At 47.0% G+C, this 16,991-nt stretch overlaps 1 protein-coding gene across 1 annotated transcript in view; it reads left to right on the plus strand.

Annotated features, from left to right (window-relative positions):
• Nucleotides 1-529: 529 nt before the first annotated feature.
• Nucleotides 530-16,991, plus strand: part of LOC147662871 (pyrin domain-containing protein 1-like) — a 76,508-nt gene continuing 60,046 nt past the window's right edge. The window contains exons 1-2 of the mRNA XM_086950834.1: nt 530-834; nt 15,082-15,126. Coding sequence (XP_086806960.1) covers nt 552-834; nt 15,082-15,126 — 328 coding nt within the window. The 5' untranslated portion in view covers nt 530-551. The remainder of the gene's footprint in view (nt 835-15,081; nt 15,127-16,991) is intronic.

The following is a 16,991-nucleotide window of genomic DNA, read 5'->3' on the forward strand; positions in this document are numbered from 1 at the left end:
ACATGAAGACTCAACTGGTCAAGGTTAGTTTAATGTCCCTGTGTTTGGGGAGGGTGGGGGGGGGGTTGTATAGGATAGTAGGATCAGCTTACTATGGTTACCCTCACTTTTTTCTGGTGTTTCACTGTTTTTCAACTTTAGTCTGGCTGGGGCCTTACTATTCAGGACCCCAGCCTAGCTGCTTCCTCTCTAAAGTGATTGCATGCACTTTAGTTACACTCCAGATTGGTTACTGGGTTACCCTTGTGAGTCCCTAGTATATGGTACCTTAGGTACCAAGGCTATGGGACATTGGACTTTGTGCTCTAGAGTGCACTCTACATTAGAGTGGACATGAATATTTCTAATAGCCGCGCACCAACTACAGCTCCAAGATGCCCTACTGGGTCAACAGTAGCGCTATATTATGTAGATTTCATCCATTAAGTGAAACACATTGTGCACATTCGAGAAGTTTGTTAACATGTATCTGAGTTCTGTGACTCTCGAGTTTGAGACCAGCCTTCTTTTTACGTCCCAACATGTTTTTCAGACAGAGCCTCACATGAACCATGGAGGACAGAGGGGGCACATCTGGGGACGTCCTGCTCTACGCTTTGCAGAACCTCTACGAAGCTGACTTCAAGACCTTTAAAAATAAATTATCAGAAATCAACTTCAAAGGACAGCGAAACATTCCACAAGGAATCCTGGAGAAAGCAGACCAGATTGACACCAAGAACCTTCTTGTACAGTACTACGGCTCGGACTCAGCCATTGATGTGACCATCGAAGCCTTCACCAGGGTCAGCCTGATGGAGGCGGCAGCCAGACTCAGAGAAGAGCGACAGCGAGGTAAGAGGGTAAGATCCATCAAAATCACACTCCAAGGTCCACCTTGTTGGCCAAATTTAAAACATTTTCATTGGTTTTCTTACTTAGAGGATAATAAAAAAGATTTTTCTAAGCCAGCACTGTTGCAGGATTCAGTCAGTCAGTCAAAGCTTATATTTCGGTTAAAGACCATAAAAAGACAATTTACAATTTCATGGTCTAGTTTAAAAAGAGAATTAAAACTATTTTAAAAAGATCACAATAAAAACTGTGTCACAAAATGTACAAAAAGCTAAAAACAATACAAAACAGTACACCCATCTCATAATAACAGACATCGAATAAAAGATATACGGCCCCACACAGTGAGTACCTTTACCATGATCAGGGAGAAAGCCCTTAGCTATTGGGTAGTGGTTTTGGACTTCCTTTTAGAATTGTGCATCTAGTATACCACATGGATATAAGAAACCTTGATGTTGCAAACACGGCCAAGGCCGTGGTGTCCGTTCTTAGGATTCTCAGTACTACCCTAAAGTCTCTAAGACCCCTGGACCTGCAGAACTGAACTATCCATTTGGCCCTCGCGCCACGGTACGAGGGGCAGAAGAGCAGGACGTGCTGATCTTTCTCTTCTGCAGCCCCGTACCCGGGGCAGGTGCTCACTGATTGTGTGCTCCTAGTCCACTTATGGGTGAAACCCCTAAGCGGAAGTGAGCCATGCCTAAATTGGATGTACAGCTTCTTGGCCAGCAAGGACTGGATATCATCCAAGAATTTCTTGAATCCTGGGAGTGCCTTGAAGTCAAGAAAGTGCTCTGTCAGCCTGCCCATAGAAGGATTTGTAAATACACTGGCGTGACGATGTTGGTTTAGGGCCAGATTCCAAGATTTTTTTAGAAATCTGGGTGCATGCCGCCTCAGGAGACGTCCACAGATCCCCCATTCCAAGTGCTAGAGTAAGATGTTTGATATAATTCAGCCATGGGATATTTCCTGCTCCACTTACAGACAGAAGATCACGCAAATCCTCTCTGAAACTCTCTAGTTCTGGAGTGGGCCATAGCCTTCTCCAGTATAGGAGTGGACGGTTCGAAATAATATCCTGTATAGGGACTAATCCCAAGTCGAACCTTAGGGGGGTTAAGGGAGTGCTACTGGGGAGTCGCAGGATCCGTCTGATGAAGCTGTTATCCGTAAGGGAAAGTGAGGGTGTGCTGGCGTGCCCCCAGAGGTCCGCCCCATAGATCGGGCCCCCGCGTGCCTGCACTTTATATATCTCAACCGGCGGACCCACTAGTTTCTGGGATGTATTGTTAAAAACTTTTAAAATGCCACCCGAGGATTGTGATAATTTTAGGTTTGCCCTGGCTACGTGTGAGGACCAGTCCATCTTATCATTAAGAGTGACCCCCAAATAGTCAAATGTCACCCACACAAGGCAACAGGTAGATTTGGCCGGGTCCCCCACTCAGCAGGGGCTGACGCTGGTCTTATGCGCCTCCTGGCGCGGTCGTTTGCTGGTCGGGCCGCAAGGGCTTCTGGGGGTTGGAGTCCCCTGGCCCGCTCTCCGCTCGGTGGCCGCGCTCCGGTGGTGGGAAAGGAGCGAGGTGGCGGGAGGCAGGCGGACAGCTGGCAAGATGCTCCGCAACTGCAGGCAGCGGACAGGCTCTCACCCCCACAAGGCAACAGGTAGATTTGGCCGGGTCCACATCGGGCCTCCTCCAAGTATATTTGGTCTTATTTCGGCTCTAAGCACCTCAGAGAGTCTTCCTTGGAGCCTGCATGTTGTTGTTTTTTTAGTGCTTTTGTGGTGCAGTTGCCCCGCCCATAACTACCTCTGCTGGTGCATGATCGAACTTCTTATAGTATCGCGAGAGGAGTGGGGCAACCTCATGCAATCCTATGTGAAGAGCTGTAACAGGCCTTGTCACGACTTTTCCAACATCCATGAAGTGGTATCGGCCACCCGGCACTATCAGAGGTCACATTGCACGTGCTCCTTACTGACCACAATTCTGGGTATTAGTTCTACATTGGAAAGATGGTCTCAATAGTCTTTGGCTCTCTGGAGTGCCTTGGACGAGCTTTAAAGACTTGACTCGTAGGAGGCGATGTCAAGACCAAGGCAAAGATTTACAATGCAGACCAGTAAACCCATGTAGAACCTTTTTGGGAATTTTCAAACCAACGCACACTGGTATTTGCATTGGTTTGTAAGGAAAAGTATTGCAAACCAGGGCGAAGAGCTGCCTTGTGTTGCTGAGAGGCACGGGGCCGTTCCATTGGTGGTTCATGGCCATTTCCATGCTACCGCCCCGCCCACGCTTTTTGATGCAAAACACTACCATTAAAAGGCAGGATTTTACCCTTCAAAGTAGGAGAAGTCTTAAAGCTTGCCTAGTCATAGTTTTTTGTACTTGACTGGGAGCCTTCCAGTACGAAACCGATGCAAGACTCATGCACACACCCTTGCACTATGGCGGAAAGGTGTGTGCGTGGTGCACCTGCACTAGGGAGATGGGAGGAGAGAGCCATATCTCTGTAGGTATGGCACTGTTGTGTTTTCTCTCTGGCTTGCAATACATTCATGGCTTCTGCGCTGCACTTGTGACACACTTGTACACCTGGGCCTTAGTGTCATACTGTAGTTATCGCCATCATGAATAAAGGAACAGATGGGATGGGCTAACTTTAAAAATGCGCTCCTCTCTTCTTTCACCAATGCCCGTGAGCCTTGAAGCCTGGTAACATTCACGGCGCGTACCTCACACTCGTATTCCTACTTTTGACCTTGTGGTAGAGGCACCTTAATACAACAGAACTGCCTATTCACACATATTGTTAGTTTCTTGAAGAATAGACAGATCGACTAAATTCTTTAGTAAATGCTCATTTGTGTACTCACAGACACAGGTGAGAGAAGTGACAAACGTATGCATGTGAAGTGTGGCTCAGGGGTTAGAGGCGGCAGACCCGGAAGCTTAGATCGGCCCTGGACCAGGGTTCAATTCCCCGCCTCGGCGGGTCTTGGGCTCAAAAATTCCACGGACTCGATAATTCTCGTTCCGGTGCCTACTTGACTCACGGGTTCACACTCTGCGACTCTGGGCAATAGCTTGCTTAATCTCCACTACGGCCCCTCGCGGTGGGATGCCTGACTTTCACCTTGTGGATACCCTGCTGGGGCTATCACACAGGGGAATATCAGGACGGGTTCCCTAAGCAAGCGCCGGGAAACCCACTGCGGGTAGCTGTGCGCTATATAAGCTCAACTACATTTACATTTACATGTACATGGTATGCTATTGCAGAAATCTCAACACAAAGCAGCGGAGCGCTGTACAAGGTCAAAGACAGCAAGTGACAGGAGAGGCAGCCGGTTTGGGGATGAGTTAATGCTTGGTGATACAGAGTTCTTTAAAGAGACCCGTCTTCAACTTTTTCCTAAATTGGAGCATCTTTGGGGCAGTCCTCATAGAGATGGGGATGCTATTCCATATACCGGGGCCCGGATTTATGAACGGACCGCGCTGCCCTTGTTGTTCCACAACACAATCCCTAAGTCAGATTCACCAAGCAAAGAAAGGCAAACTTGCGTGGCCCTGCGTGGCCCTGCGTGGCCCTGCGTGGCCTTGCGTGGCCCTGAGTGGCCCTGCGTGACCTTGCGTGGCCTTGCATGGCCTTGCATTGCCTTGCGTGGCGCTGCCTTGCGTGACCTTGCGTGACCTTGCGTGGCCTTGCATGGCCTTGCGTGGCGCTGCCTTGCGTGACCTTGGATGGCCTTGCATGGCCCTGCCTGCCCTTGCCTGGCCCTGCGTGGCCCTACGTGACCTTGCATGGCCTTGCATGGCCTTGCGTGGCCCTGCATGGCCTTGCGTGGCCTTGCGTGGCCCTGAGTGGCCCTGCGTGACCTTGCGTGGCCCTGCATGGCCTTGCATTGCCTTGCGTGGCGCTGCCTTGCGTGACCTTGCGTGGCCTTGCATGGCCTTGCATTGCCTTGCGTGGCGCTGCCTGGCGTGACCTTGCGTGGCCTTGCATGGCCTTGGATGGCCTTGCGTGACCTCGCATGGCCTTGCATGGCCCTGCCTGGCCTTGCCTGGCCCTGCGTGGCCTTGCCTGGCCCTGAGTGGCCCTGCGTGACCTTGCGTGGCCTTGCGTGGCCCTGAGTGGCCCTGCGTGGCCCTGCGTGGCCTTGCGTGGCCCTGAGTGGCCCTGCGTGACCTTGCTTGGCCTTGCGTGGCCCTGAGTGGCCCTGCGTGACCTTGCGTGGCCTTGCATGGCCTTGCGTGGCGCTGCCTTGCGTGACCTTGCGTGGCCTTGCATGGCCTTGGATGGCCTTGCGTGACCTTGCTTGGCCTTGCATGGCACTGCATGGCCTTGCGTGGCGCTGCCTTGCGTGACCTCGCATGGCCCTGCGTGGCTTGGTAAATCTGGAGTGCTTTGCGTTGCTTGGATCCACAAAGGTGATAAATGCGGCGAGTGTGGGTGTTCCCATGCATCAACCCATGGACTGTGGTGCATTCCCAGATTTACTAAGACTGGTAAACCTGGAGCTCATCAAAATGCTGCGCATTCCCAGGAAAGATGCAACGAGGAGAAATATCATTATTTCTCCGTGTTGTTTGCTCTCTTCTGCAGCAGACTTAGAGAGATCTTTGGATCCGGAAACCTGGAAGTTGGATGCGGTCACAACCACCCTGCCATACATCTTTATGGCCTCACCGAATGTGCATCCATTACAACTTCCACAGTAGCAAGTCTCTCGCCTGCAACACGTCAAGCATATTGCACATCAAGCCACACATCTGAGCTTTCTCAAACAGCGAGAGACAATCTTTAAGAATTCCACACTCTTCTCAAACAGCCGTGAGGGGATCGGCCGACAACGCTGCGCTGCCCACTACCTTTCGTGCCGTGAGGGGAACGGCAGCATTGTTTCACTCGTCTTTCCCTAGCCGTGAGGGGAACGGCGGGTAAAGAACTTCATCCCCCAGCAGCCCCTGGGAGCGGGCGCAGGGAGGAGGCGTCACTGCGGCCCTAAAAGGCGCGCACCCCTCGCGCACCGCGGGCGGGCGCCGGGCTAAGCCCGGGCAAAGGGCGGGCCGTCTGTGGCCGTCAGGGGCCGACAGAGGTCGGGTCGGGCAACCCCTCTAAGATTCAGCATAAGGTGAGCGACATCAAGTACTATGGGGAAACGTACAGTTATATCTGGCCCAAAGACCTCAACTGCTACCATCATTGAAGGTATGCTCGTAGAAGCTGTTAATATGGTCTCAACAGAAATTAAGTTAACCGAAAGAAGACTTTCCATGGGTTTTCTGGCAGCAAACTTGCATTTGTCTAATGGAGCTGAACAGGGCAATTTAACCATCCCACTCCCATTATCCCCAAATGTTCTGATCACTACCCCCAGCCAGCGAGAAATATTGCACGTGGACCTTGGGACTGATGATGGTGTTGTGGACAATCCAGAATGCCAATTGGGGCCCAAAGTCATTGCCAGTAGTGGGGATTCGGCCTTGGTTACTAAAATAGTGGGGGGAAAAAGGAAGCGAGGAGTAACTAAACCCACTAGCAGTAAGAGGAAACAGCCTGCTCGCCTAAAAACTCAACCAACTCCCCTAAGTATGTGGAGGCGAGGATCTACTGCTGTCACAGCAAGCCCCATTGAGCAAACACAGGATAATACTATCGACCTGACCACTCCCGAAGTTGCAATTAACAACGCACATACACAAACGGAGCATGTAATTGCACATGGTACACATGGAAGATCGGGCGATATTCTAATTGACACAATAATGGACTCTGTTTATGACCGCTTGAAAATTCTAGTAGATAAATAATTTAATGCTTTGTTCAAACAGTTGGATAGACTGGAAAATTTGGTTAAGAAACCGGATACAAAGAAAAATAATGTTACCATTGTTGATAAACTTATGGGGGGCAACAAGCAAACGGAAGTAATTGATCATGGCACGTTAAGGGCGAGTGGTGATAGTATGCTTTCATCTGTCAACGCTGCATGTGACAAGTGTGGCAATTCTAAAGATAGCCCTTCTCTCAAATCCACTCCCAACCTGATGTCCCCGTCAAAGGCAGCCGTTGGCAATGGGACCTTTAGCAACAGCCAGTCACGAAATTTAGTTTCAGCTATACCTGTACCGTCGGTTCCCGATCCTACAAGTATAGCAACTGCATTGAATAATCAGGCCAGGAATTTTTCTAAAGTTGTCCTTAACTTACCCCCCGAAGCCTGCCCATATGTTGTAATTTTAGCTGGTGTTCCTCCCCTGAAGCAAGACCAATCAGAATCATGGGAACAACTCAAAAATAAGAGTTTTGATTGGCTAACAAAGTATAAGGGCCTAGGGATGGCGAACGCCAACGAAATCCTAATGGTGCGACGTGTAGGATGGGTGGGACCTTCAGAAAAGAACATCCCAGGCGACTGTATAGTCGTGAATTTTAGACGTCCCTCCATGGTGAAATGGCTATTGCGAGCACAAGTTAATCACAATACTGCCCCAACCCTCATACATTCACTACCTTTGGGCTTTTTCTATAAATCCCCCTTAGGCCCACGTAATCCTTTGATACTAACTTGTACCGCACAAAATCGGTTTACTGCCCTGCCCAGTCTGGAGAGTCAGGATTGACTATTGAATCACCTCAGAGACAGTAGACCCCTTAATATCATGCCCAGCTGTTAGTGAACCCATAATCCCAGATTCAAAAATAAATGTTTTAAGTTGGAATATCGCAGGTTTAAGATCCAAACTAAATTCCAGGGAGTGGATTGATCTGGTTAGTAATTACGATATTTTGATGTTTCAGGAGACTTGGTGTACAAATGAATTGTTTTTAGAAGGATTCATGTGTTACAATAGTATTGTAATTAGCCCCTAAATAGGCCGACCGTGTGGGGGGTTATCGACATGGATAAAGATATCGGCTGAGGGCAGTATAAAACCTGTAACGACAAATAATGCAAATTTTCAAGCCGTTATTTACTCACGGGGGGCTTCGATATGTTTAATTAACTTTTATAATAATGATTTTACATCACTACCAAATAGAAATTTTACTAAGCTGTTTGAATTTATTGATGAACTGAATGACGAGCGGAGGTATGGCAAAATAGACATAATACTCCTAGGTGGGGATTTTCACGCACGACTGCATAGTGTTATTGATAACATCACTACAAGGGCGACCCCATGCAAAAGAGGGGAGGAACTTCGTAACTACTTATTCCCCCGCCATCTGATTAATGTAATGGAAAAGGTCGTCGTCAACCCAATTAAGGGTCTATTGCCCACCTATAGAGGTCGCGGATGTTCATCTACTATAGATTATATTTTTATATCATCCTCATTGGTAAATTGTTTAGTAAAAGCTGAGGTTTTATGCACGATTCAAGGTGACCATAACCCAATTTTAACAACTATTAGACTTTCCTCTAAATTTAGTGCTCAAACAGAAATAGGAGCTAAATATTTGGTAGCATCCACTGACAAACCTAGAGTGATCTGGAAGGGGATAGAAAATAAAGCCCTTTTTGCACATATGATAAGATCACACCCTGTACTGATAGATATCTGTTTGTCAAGTAGCACCTCGGGTGGGGAGATTATCAAGGCATTTAGTGATCTTTGTGCTGGCATTAAACATAAACCGCCTGATTCATGAAGCAAAATTGCACTCGCAAAGGGCAAGATTCTCAGAATCTTGCCTTTTGCGAGTGCAATTTTGGCATTTGGGATTCACAATCCCAAATGCTAAAATCGCTAATGAGGAATTAGCAAATATGCGAGGATTAGCATTTAAGGAATCTCTATTAGAGATTCCTTAAATGCTATTCATGACACTTGCAAAAATTGCGATTTAGCAAAATTGGGCCGCTATTTACCGAGAGGTCAGACCTGTCGGTAAATAGCAGAAACTCAGAAAAATGCTTTTAAAAGCATTTTTCTAAGTTGCATGTTGCACACACACATGTCCTTTGGACATGTGTGTGCGCAACACCTGTCCAAATGTGCATTTTAGGGGTGCTACAGGGTGTCCTTTGGACACCCCTGGCACCCTTAAAATCGCTATCTGATTTGCGAGTAGCAAATTGCTACTCGCAAATAAGGGATACTCCCCATTCATTCCTATGGGCCTTTTGGCCCATAGGATTGAATGGGGAGAAATTCCTTTTTTTGCGAGTAGCAAATTGCTACTCGCAAATAGAGAACATGTAGGAATCGCTATTGATTTAGCAATTCCTACATGAATGCCGTTTTGCGTGTCCTCAATAGCGAGTCGCTATGATTCGCTATTAGGGCCACGCAAAACGGCCCGTACATGAATCAGGCTGATAATCTCTAAACCTTCTACTAATTTAAGCAAGAATCCCAGATGGTTCGATAGCACTTGTTCGCGGGCTAATAGAGAACTGCGTGTAGCATTAGCGGCTACACCCAGGGATATAACTCTAGTCAAATTTATTTATTTATTTATGACATTTTTAAAGCGCACTGCAACCCTACGGGCATCCTGGCGCTGTGAAAGTGCGACTGAGAACTGGGCATCATGGGGCAGAATGGGGGAAGTGGGCAGATTACTCTTGGGGCAATTAGACTTTGGGGAAGAGCCATGTCTTTACCTTTTTGCGGAAAGGCATCAGTTTGTTTGTTTTCCTGATTGCAATAGGGAGGCTATTCCAGAGATGGGCTGCTGCTATGCTAAAGGCTCTGCCACCGTGAGTAGCTTTCCTGATCCTAGGTATACTGATGAGATTGGTGGATGAGGAGCCTGCTACAAAAAAGCAACTAAATTACGCTCAGATGAGATACTGACAGAATCCTGAAGCAATTTTAACAAGGGAGATAATTATAGATTACCTTAAGTGTGATAAGGGTGGCAGCATCCCCTGGCTAGCTGCAGTTAAAAATAGCCTAGCTAGCGTGAATTTGGAGCACATTTTCTTAAGCCCGTCAGCAGTGGAAGGTATAAATATAAGTTCAGTCAGGGGCGCGCTTCATGACCTGTACCAAAAAGAAAGATAGAACATTGAGCACAATAAACCATCAATCATTAGATATTTGCCTCTTTTGGGGGCTCCGAGCATTCAACATAATATGCCACAGCAATATCTTAGGAAAAATATAGGGAGATGGAAAAGGAGTTTACTCTACCGCCTTAGACATGGCAGCATAAAATACTCACCCTGCTTTCCAATAGGCTTTAACAACAATTTGGAGCAATTGAGCTGCCCCTGCGGCATTGGTAGCAAACAAACTTTGTTACATTTGTTACTCTTTTGCAAATTCGATGTAAGATGCACAAAACAGTATTTCGCTCCCTATTTCAAGGCACATGCTATTATGGATTTTAAATTAGCAGATTCTGAGATTTTAAAATTAGGAAGTGATGATTTGATTTTTCGTGCAAGTATTTTTTTAGAAGCTGCGGTACGCTCACGTGCCTCAATGATTGAATCCTAATGTTGCATAAACTCTGTAAGATGGTAATATCGCACTTTCTTTGAAAGATTACTGCTGACTTTTTGAATGTATTACACCTTAGTTATAAACTATTGCTGATTTGCACAATTATCCCAAATGCCATATTTTGCACTTGTCTGACTGATTGCATCTATTGCACTTTATTTGCAACCTGTTGCCGATTTTGCACGATTGCCTCAAATTCATATTTTGCACTATGCCATTTATGCTGCTAGTCTTTAGGCCCGTCCAACTCTTTTAATTTGTAATTCTATTTTAATTTTGTAGCTGTATTGGATGATATTGTATATTTATATGTTTTAAAATATTACTGTATTTCTTATTGGTGGTGATGAACTGTGCTTTTATGGATATTCTTATCCGAATAAAGATTATTTGACTTGACTTGAGAAATCCGTACTCTCTTCACCTTAGAGAGCTTCCCAGTAGGGTACTTGGGCTCAAGTACCTTTTTTACAGCGAGTCAAACGAGACGTGAACTGTTCTGAAGTTCTGGAATCTACCGTCCTAGCCTGTGTGACTTTAGTGCCACCATAGCAACAACTCAGCCATCTAAGCCATCAAAATAACCATCCACTTATTTTGGATTTTCATTCATTCATTCTGGATTCTTTGTGGCTTTCCTGAATAAGGTCGCTGTATACGCCGAAACGTGCGTAGAAAATACATACAGGAAAATGTAGCAATCTGCCACTATTTTGTCTTTGTATTATATGAATATTCTTTTATATGTATGTGATATCTGATTTCAATTCTATTTATAGTCATTGGGAATGTTTCTATATGTATATATGTAATGACTCTTTGTTAGTTTTGTGTTCAATTAATGTTGTCTAGTTATTGATGATTCTCTACAGGTTTTTAAAGAATTTTTGTTATGAGAAAAAAATATATCAGTAAAATGAATCAAATTTTTTCATTTTGGGTCTAATATACACTGAGTCATTTCATAGTACGACCATGCTGTTTTAGGTTTAGATACCTAGTCTTGATTTTGTTGCCTGGAGATGTTATTTTCATAATCTCCTGGGAGAAACCCTCAGGCATGCGGTCTTCCAAGAAAACCAGCTGGTTCTCTTCCACCCTCCAAGCATCCAAGCACACCTGCAGATGGTTGGAGAAAAAATGGAGGAACAGCAAGATCTTGGCATACCACTTAGCCTTCAAAACAGTAGTCACCCCACAACACCACCTCATCAGCACAACAAAGAAAAGAGCTATACAGGAACGCATCAATACAAATGCACACAACAGCAAATAACTCTTCGCCCTGGTTAAAGAATTCGCCAAACACAGCACAGAGACAGGAGACATTCCCCTTCTCAAGACCTCTGTGACAACCTCACCACCTACTTCTACTGCAAGATCAAGGAGATATACGAACCCAAGACCCACCTGTAACCATTGTACCCAATAGTTCCAGACCCCAGCAGACCCTGCCCAGCTGGACCACTCTCACCTCTGTGAATACCCTCTGGATCATGAAGAGCATTGACTCCAGAGCCCCTTCGGATCCCTGCCTTCACCACATCTTCAACAGAGCCGGCACCTCCATCGCCCCTGAGCTCTGCAGCACCATCACCTGCTCCATTGAGCCCGTCACCTTCCCCGAAGACTGGAAACATGCAGAGATAAACCCCCTGCTGAAGAACCCCTCTGCCAACCCGACAGACCTCAAGAACTACAGACCTATCTCTCTGCTCCTGTTATGTTCCGTATATGTACCCTAATATAGGCCTGGGTAATATCATACACCTTCACCTATATTTCCTCCCCTACACTATACAGCAACAAGCCTTCTGTGCCCAGGACAAGAACCTTTACCTAGTTCTAGTCCTGGGCACAGAAGGAGGGTTTTCCCTGAACAATAGGGTTCTATAACTTCATCAATAGACTCACATAGTATGAATGAATATTCATTAGGGTTCTTGGAAACCTGTCAGGGGCTCCACCACCTGCATAATATCTATGTACAAGGTTCATCCCATGCGTCATCCTCAAATCCAACAATGTCTAAGACAAGAAACAAGGGACAAAGGAGCCCTAGATACTTTCTGCATAAATACAGCACATCTTGCTAGTGTTAGCTAGTGGGAACTGAGACTTCCCGGCCGACACACTGACCAGAGACGCTGAGGCTCCTGCATGCAGACGCTCTAGCTGACAGTGGTCGGACACATCCCTCGCTGGGTGTCCAACTCGAGACCAGGACCGAATCCCACACTCTCTCACTTCAGGTAATGGGGTTAGACTAAAACCTAGAGGGATTCTAGGCTTCACACCTAGTCACATGCTATGTACACTTAGGTACATCTAGACTGGCATCATAGGAGTATGCGCTTTCTTTTTATCATGCATTTTATATTCATGTATGTATTCATGATTATTGTAAGATGGTAGAACTGTACTATCCTCTTGTATTCACTGTACTGCTGATCATAAATATCTGAAACTGACTACCGGTTGTTGCAGTACATCTATGTAACAACTGTGCAATAAGTTCTTATTGTAACACGCCTGACTGTTTCTTCTGTGTACACTCTCTGAGACTGAATAAGAGAGCACGAGTGACTGAGAGAAAAGTAGTACATTGTTCCATGATTCTGAGGGATCAGGGTTGTCATGTTCTAAGGTTACTGGAAGCTATCCTCTCTCTGATAAGAGGAGATTCTAGTGGCACTGTGAGCTAGCTAAACATTCTCGGATGGGGTGCTCAGAACCAGTCTGCCACCAAACCCAAAGTTTGTTATCCGAATGCGCAGATTGTGTATAGGAATATATAAGAACTACACTACACTCCACTTCCCAGCCTAAGTCATCGAGAAGGCCATCAACACCCAACTCTCCGAGTTCATAGAAATGAACCACATCCTGGACTTCTTCCAGTCAGCTACAGAAGAAGCCACATCACCTAGACCATGCTCCTTGCCACTACAGACAACATCCACTCCCTCTAAGACTGAGGTGAAAATGCAGCCATCATCCTACTGGACCGCTCGCCAGCCTTCGACACCGTCTCCCATCACACCCTCTGCACTAGACTCCACAACACCGGCATCCTCGACAAAACCATAGAATGGATCTGCTCTTTCCTCACCGGCAAAACACAATCAGACTTCTACAGTTCTACTCAGAACCCACAGAGACCAGCTGCAGGGTGCCCCAGGGATCCTCCCTGAGCCCCACCCTCTGCAACATTTACACGGCCCCACTTACAGCCATCGTCAGAAGCCACAGACTCAACATCATCTCCCACACAGACAACAACCAGATGGCTCTCTCCTTCCCAGACAAATCCACAGCTGCCAAGAGCAACTTCCACAACGGGCTCAAGGCAGTCGCCACCTGGATGAAGGACAGATGCCTAAAGCTCAACTCAGACAAGACTGAAGTCCTGATCCTGGGCTCCACCGCCTCTACTTGGAATGACTCGTGGTGGCCTGTGGAGCTTGGAACCCAACACACACCCACAGACCACACATGTTGCCTTGACATCATCCTGGACTCCTCACTCTCTTTATGAATCAACACCATCTCTTCCTCCTGCTTTCACATGCTCTGCATGCTTCAGACAATTTTCAAGTGGATCCCCACCATGTCCAGGAAAACAATCACCCATGCATTCATGAGCAGCAGACTGGGTGACAGAAATACACTCTATGCTGGTGCCACCAAAAAGCTCCTAAAAACTACAGAACATCCAGAACGCCTCTGCCAGACTCATCCTGAACACCCCCGGTTGCCGCCACATCACCTGTCACCTGAGATACCTACACTGGATCGAGATGATTATTTTTTACCTTCAAGCTCCTCACGCACACCTGCAAAGCCCTCCACAATGCTGGACCTGCATACCTCTACCACGGCCTCTCCCTCCACACTCCCACCAGACATCTCCGCTCAACTGGCCCTGGTCACCATCCCACGGATCCGCAAGACCACGGCTGGAGGAAGATGCTTTTCCTATCCAAATGCGAAGACCTACGACTCCCTGCCTCTACACACCAGGCAATCACTGTCTCTGTATCAATTCAGGAAGGACCTCAAGATCTGGCTCTTTGACTGAACGGCAGACCCCCCCCCCAACCCCCCCCCCGAGCATTGAGACCCGAACGGGTGAGTAGTTGCCCTTTACAAGAACCCTGACTGATTGATTGATGATGGCAGAGCCATCTGAGGCTCAGCCGTCAGAAACCCAGTGGACAGCAAGTTCTGTGGATGGCGTTCTAGAAATCACAGACCTCTTGTGATCATTTAGCGGCTGGCCCTCTCCTGCAGCTTTGCGTATTGTTTTTAACTGATACGTTGTATACAATATTGGTATATCCTGTTGTTACTCAGCTGCATGTCTAGCATCTGTTCCACAGTGCTCAGGAATGCCTTTCTCGCCTATTTCCTACAACCTGGCATTGATGTGGTATCTGTCCGATGGCCGATGTCCTTGCCTTCACTCATAGGAGGGTGGATCTTGATTAGTCAATGGTTTGGGCTACTCAAGACCCAAACACAACCCCTACCATGTTGAATTATTGTCATAGCCCTGAACCCATCATAATAATATCCCTGTAATAATCCCTAACATGAAAATAAACCTTCCTGCATATTCTGGCTAAGATTTTGGTTACTACTTAAGATCCCACATCACGGCGACCTAAGAATAATCCATGAAATCATATTAAATTGGACACTGTTTTTGGATCACTCTATTTGTCTATGATAGTCTTGACATTAATAAGTGTCATTTCATTTTCAGTGTTGGATCCTCATGAAGCCCGAGAGGTCCCAGGAGCTACTTCAGGTACGTGATGCTTCCACTCATATAATGAATAGGACTTTGAACCCCGGGAAGAGAGCTCTCTCTGTGATGGGGCTTGAACTTCGCTATGAAGCATAAAATGCTGCAGTGACCTATGTTGTGTGCGACGACTGTGGATCGGAGGCTTTATTTATGCATGTCGATGATTGTGAAGGATGTGGAGGCTGGGTTTGTCCATGTCAATGATGTTGAAAGGTGTGGTGGCTGGGTTTGTCCTTGTCGATGATGCTAAGGGATGTGGAGGCTGGGTTTGTCCATGTCGATGATTCTGAAGGATGTGGAGGCTGGGTTTGCGCATGTTGATGATGCTGAAGGATGTGAAGGCTGGGTTTGTCCATGTCGATGATGCTGAAGGATGTGAAGGCTGGGTTTGTCCACGTCGATGATGCTGAAGGATGTGAAGGCTGGGTTTGTCCATGTCGATGATGCTGAAGGATGTGGAGGCTGGGTTTGTCCATGTTGATGATGCTGGAGGATGTGGAGGCTGGGTGTTTGCATATCGATGATGCTGAAGGATGTGGAGGTTGGGTTTGTGCATGTTGATGATGCTGAAGGATGTGGAGGTTGGGTTTGTGCATATCGATGATGCTGAGGGATGTGGAGGCTGGGTTTGCACATGTTGATGATGCTGAAGGATGTGGAGGCTGGGTTTGTCCATGTCGATGATGCTGAGGGATGTGGAGGCTGGGTTTGCGCATGTTGATGATGCTGAAGGATGTGAAGGCTGGGTTTGTCCATGTCGATGATGCTGAAGGATGTGAAGGCTGGGTTTTTCCATGTCGATGATGCTGAAGGATGTGGAGGCTGGGTTTATCCATGTCAATGATGCTGGAGGATGTGGAGGCTGGGTGTGTGCATATCGATGATGCTGAAGGATGTGGAGGTTGGGTTTGTGCATGTTGATGATGCTGAAGGATGTGGAGGTTGGGTTTGTGCATAGCGATGATGCTGAGGGATGTGGAGGCTGGGTTTGCGCATGTTGATGATGCTGAAGGATGTGGAGGCTGGGTTTGTGCATAGCGATGATGCTGAGGGATGTGGAGGCTGGGTTTGCGCATGTTGATGATGCTGAAGGATGTGAAGGCTGGGTTTGTCCATGTCGATGATGTTGAAGGATGTGAAGGCTGGGTTTGTCCATGTCGATGATGCTGAGGGATGTGGAGGCTGGGTTTGCACATGTTGATGATGCTGAAGGATGTGGAGGCTGGGTTTGTCCTTGTCGATGATGCTGAAGGATGTGGAGGCTGGGTTTGTCCATGTCGATGATCCTGATGAATGTGGAGGCTGGTTTGGTTTGTGTCGATGATCCTGATGGATGTGGAGGCTGGGTTGGTTTTTGTGGATGATGCTGATGGATGTGGAGGCGGATTTGAGCTGATGGAGAGTATTCAAAGACTGAATCTTCCAGGTCTGAGGGTGCAGTTGGTTGAAATGGCGGTGATATAAGAATATTTTTTTAGGTATGTTTAGAATTCAAGTGGGTGCCTCGAGCATTAGCAATAGAATGTTTTATGATTTGGGTTTGGAACAGAAATATGTTAACAGAGATGCTGTTTGCAATGAGTCTATGTGGGAGGAGGGACAGAGCAGAGAGTGACCGGGTTAGATATTCTGAGCATCTCTGTACTGTTCAGGAAGGAAATACTATCCAGTGTGGGTACAAGTAGGTTCTCTCCCTGGAGTGAAAAAAGGCCCCACTGAGAAGCCACATATACTACAAAATGACGTAGCGCTGCAAGACATTATACTGCGCCGAACTGCGTTATTTTAAAAGCACAAGGATGCGTCGTATTAACAACAATACAAGTGTTTTCCCCGGTGCTGGCACACAATTGGCTGCCATGCAC

This window comes from Lissotriton vulgaris, unplaced genomic scaffold (assembly GCF_964263255.1).
Source record: "Lissotriton vulgaris unplaced genomic scaffold, aLisVul1.2 SCAFFOLD_875, whole genome shotgun sequence".
Classification (NCBI taxonomy): domain Eukaryota; kingdom Metazoa; phylum Chordata; class Amphibia; order Caudata; family Salamandridae; genus Lissotriton; species Lissotriton vulgaris.